Genomic DNA, 3,279 nt, shown 5'->3' with positions numbered 1-3,279 from the left:
TTAACACCTTGGAATCAAAGTCTTTGAAACCGCGGCGTAATCTCCAACGCCACTGCTTATCTTGTTGCGCTGGGAAACATGCTCTACTTGCCATGCTGATTATTTGTAACAGATCTTTTTATTGTGTTGTGTTACTAGAATAGTTGATGTGGAGCTAGGTCGCGATTGGTGATGATTGATGATACATAATAACCTATTTAGCCTACGGCTAAATCGTGTTATTATTAATAGTAAGTTCTCTTTTGACAGATAAACTAAAACCATAATATTTTTATTAAATGCCTCAATAATATATCTTTTTCTACACGATCAAGGAGAAAATCAGAGTTTTGCAGAAGATTGAAAAGTTAACTCATTGAGTCCCAGCAGTACATTATTGTGAATATTAACCTAATAACAAATTATGAGCAAGATGGCAACATCTCCCAATATCATTATCATCAAATCATTATTTCAGAAAAAAAAATATAGAAAAGATTTTGGTAAAGTCTGGAAGAGATCTCCTCTTAAAGATAAGACAGCCCATTATGTCGCCTTCTACTATTAATTCCAAGATTAAAGATGTAAAATTTGCTGTATTTGGTACAGCAATTTGCTGCAAAGCAATTGGTGTGCATATTTAGATATCTTTTTCAAATAGAGCATCTTTTCACTCATACTCTAGTACAGGACTATTTACCACAATGGAACTCCTTTTTCGGTCCTTTGTGAGGCTAGCTTTGATTAACTTTGATGTAGGTGAGTGCTCCGAAGGTACTATCTGCTAATGGATTGTCTCACACACTCGTTGTTCTTTCAAACGATACCTGAAACCCTTTGACTTTCTTTCTTTCTTTCTTTGAGCTTTCACGACTTTGATACTGTGTGGCTTTGATGTGTTGCTATCTTTTGTTTTTTTTGTGTTCCATGTGTGTAATTGGAATGTATGTAACAAGTTCAGAAAATAAGGTTATTGATTCGACCTGTATGTGTGTAATATAGGTGTGTATATAGAATGCATAGATTGTCGATGTATTTAGCACATATTTTGATTACTAAACATTTCAAACTTGAGACATTTCAAGCTTAGGTCGATATTTAAATTCGATGTATTTAACATTTTGCAGTTAGGTATTTGAAAGTTCACAACCAGATGAAGAGGTGATAAACAAAAAATCCAAAATTAAATCAAAAATGTTTATTCATTATCCTACTCATGATTACTGCAAGAGCTAACAAAAGACGATCAGTCATCAGGTAACAACATACTCTTGCTATCGGTCAGTTTAGACTAGATATTGGTAACTTAGGGGGTTGCTTAGGCAGCCACGGGGAGGTGAGCACCCTGGGGCTGGAAGCCGTTCTCGTTGGCGACGTACCTAACGGAGTAGGTGACACCGTCGGGGGCTACGTAGGAGAATTCACCCTGGACCTCAAGAGCCTCGTTCTCGCTGCCAACGTTCTTCAGCTGACCGACTTCGGAGCCCTTCTTGCCATCGCTGGTCTCGTAGCTGTTGGAAGAAATAGTGGTGTTATGATGCTGTCATCATGTGTCTTTCGAAAGACTATAACTATTTTTTTTCTGACTATTCAGAGTTTTCAGTAGTTAATAGGTTCATTACCATAATTGGGATGCGGTACTTTTCAAGAGTTAAAATTATATTATTGTATATTTGTTTTTATGTATCTAGGGAATGTGATATTGGCCACGTATAGTTATATGGACAACATCGCATCGATATAGAGCATTGATCTTAGTTATTGGGAACCATTTTTTTCTAGGCTTTGGTAATTCCGATAAAATTAAGTTTGTAAAAGGTATTGTGAACTTACCCGAAGCTGTAGCCATCAACTCCGATGTTGTTGAGGTTCTGGCTGACGACGACGGCGTCCTTGGGCTCGACTGGGACGGCCACAGCCACGGCGACGCAAAGAGCGAGTACGATGAACTAAACAAACAAACAAGCATTATGGACAACTTCTTTATAATAGATACTAACAATGATAGTAGAAGTCGTACTAAGTAATGGACTCATGAAAGACAATAATGATATCATAAGAAATCGTCAGAATCTAATAGTCCATAAGTATATAGTTGCTGACGGTGATACTCTATTTGCATTTGAATATTTTGAAAAAAATCCTAGGAAGGAGCAGATTTATAACAAATTAGATCGTAAATTATGTCCAAAAGCAGATTGACCTATTGGATTTGACTACATAGGTAGTTTCGTCTAATGTCAAGGATTCAAATCTACTTTAGATTCTAATGGCAATCGGTAACATCATCTATATGATAATGTAAAATGATCACACAATTACTGAATGTCAATGGAATAGTTGTAATAGTGAATGTAAGTCTAGTTTTAGAAAAAAACGTGAATTATTTGAAGTAATTATGTATTAAGTATTAGATAAAGAACTAAAATTAACTATAGACAACAGTGATAAATATTTCTTTGAAGAAAGTGATAAATGATTATTCAATGAAGTAACTGTAAAAATAATTGATAATGATAATATAGCATTGTTGATTGAAGAGATATAAGATAAATATTTCACGAAAGCTTAACATATATTATGTCAAAGATCACTTGAAGAAATGTAATCTATTTGAAGAATAAGTGACATAATACGAATGTAATAAACACGAATTATTTATAAATGTAAAACGGTTCATATTTGCTTGAAGCGTATTATTGATATTACAGAATGATGATCGCGTAATAGTTTGAGGATCGCATGATAATTTGGCATTTGACCACGCCTAGATTAACAAGGATTTTATATTAATATTGAATGATGGTGTGAGGTAAATAATTTGGAAATATTTGCACAAATTATTATTGGCAAAGATGAAGTAATAGTACTTATTGTAAATGATGATGACAATAGAGAACTAGATTAGGCCCATATGGCTCTTAGAGCTTCAGATAAAAGTAATTAGAATGAGTCACTACAAATTGTTCTAGATATCCCATTGATCAATTGAATTCAAAATCATTAGGAATCAATGAACGCTTGAGTAATAAGAAAAAAGAGGACAAGAATAAATATTGAATTATGTAATTAGATAATTGAAGTGAAGATGAGATTGATGAAATCAAAAGTGATTGAAAAAGTGAAGTAACTGCACTTACGGATTTCATTTTTGGGTTTTGGTGGTGGGTGTTGGTAGTTGTGGAGAACAAGAGGATGCACTGGTGACTGTGATGTTTCTTCAAATTCACCACACTTATATACGAATTCTAGTCTAACACTCCGCCTGTTTTGCATATATTTGAATGTATGCTTTTGCTC

At 34.2% G+C, this 3,279-nt stretch overlaps 1 protein-coding gene across 1 annotated transcript; it reads right to left on the bottom strand.

Moving 5' to 3' along the window:
- Positions 1-1,162: 1,162 nt before the first annotated feature.
- LOC110382344 (flexible cuticle protein 12) lies at positions 1,163-3,279 on the bottom strand. Its single transcript, XM_021342948.3, has 3 exons — positions 3,120-3,279; positions 1,813-1,928; positions 1,163-1,490 (listed from the first exon to the last, which is right to left on the bottom strand). The coding sequence occupies exons 1-3, from the start codon at positions 3,126-3,128 to the stop codon at positions 1,298-1,300; spliced, it is 318 nt and encodes a 105-aa protein (XP_021198623.2). The 5' UTR covers positions 3,129-3,279; the 3' UTR covers positions 1,163-1,297.

This window comes from Helicoverpa armigera, chromosome 12 (genome assembly GCF_030705265.1).
Source record: "Helicoverpa armigera isolate CAAS_96S chromosome 12, ASM3070526v1, whole genome shotgun sequence".
NCBI lineage: Eukaryota > Metazoa > Arthropoda > Insecta > Lepidoptera > Noctuidae > Helicoverpa > Helicoverpa armigera.
Note: the sequence above shows the minus strand (reverse complement) of the source record. Positions and strands in the feature narration are given on the sequence as shown.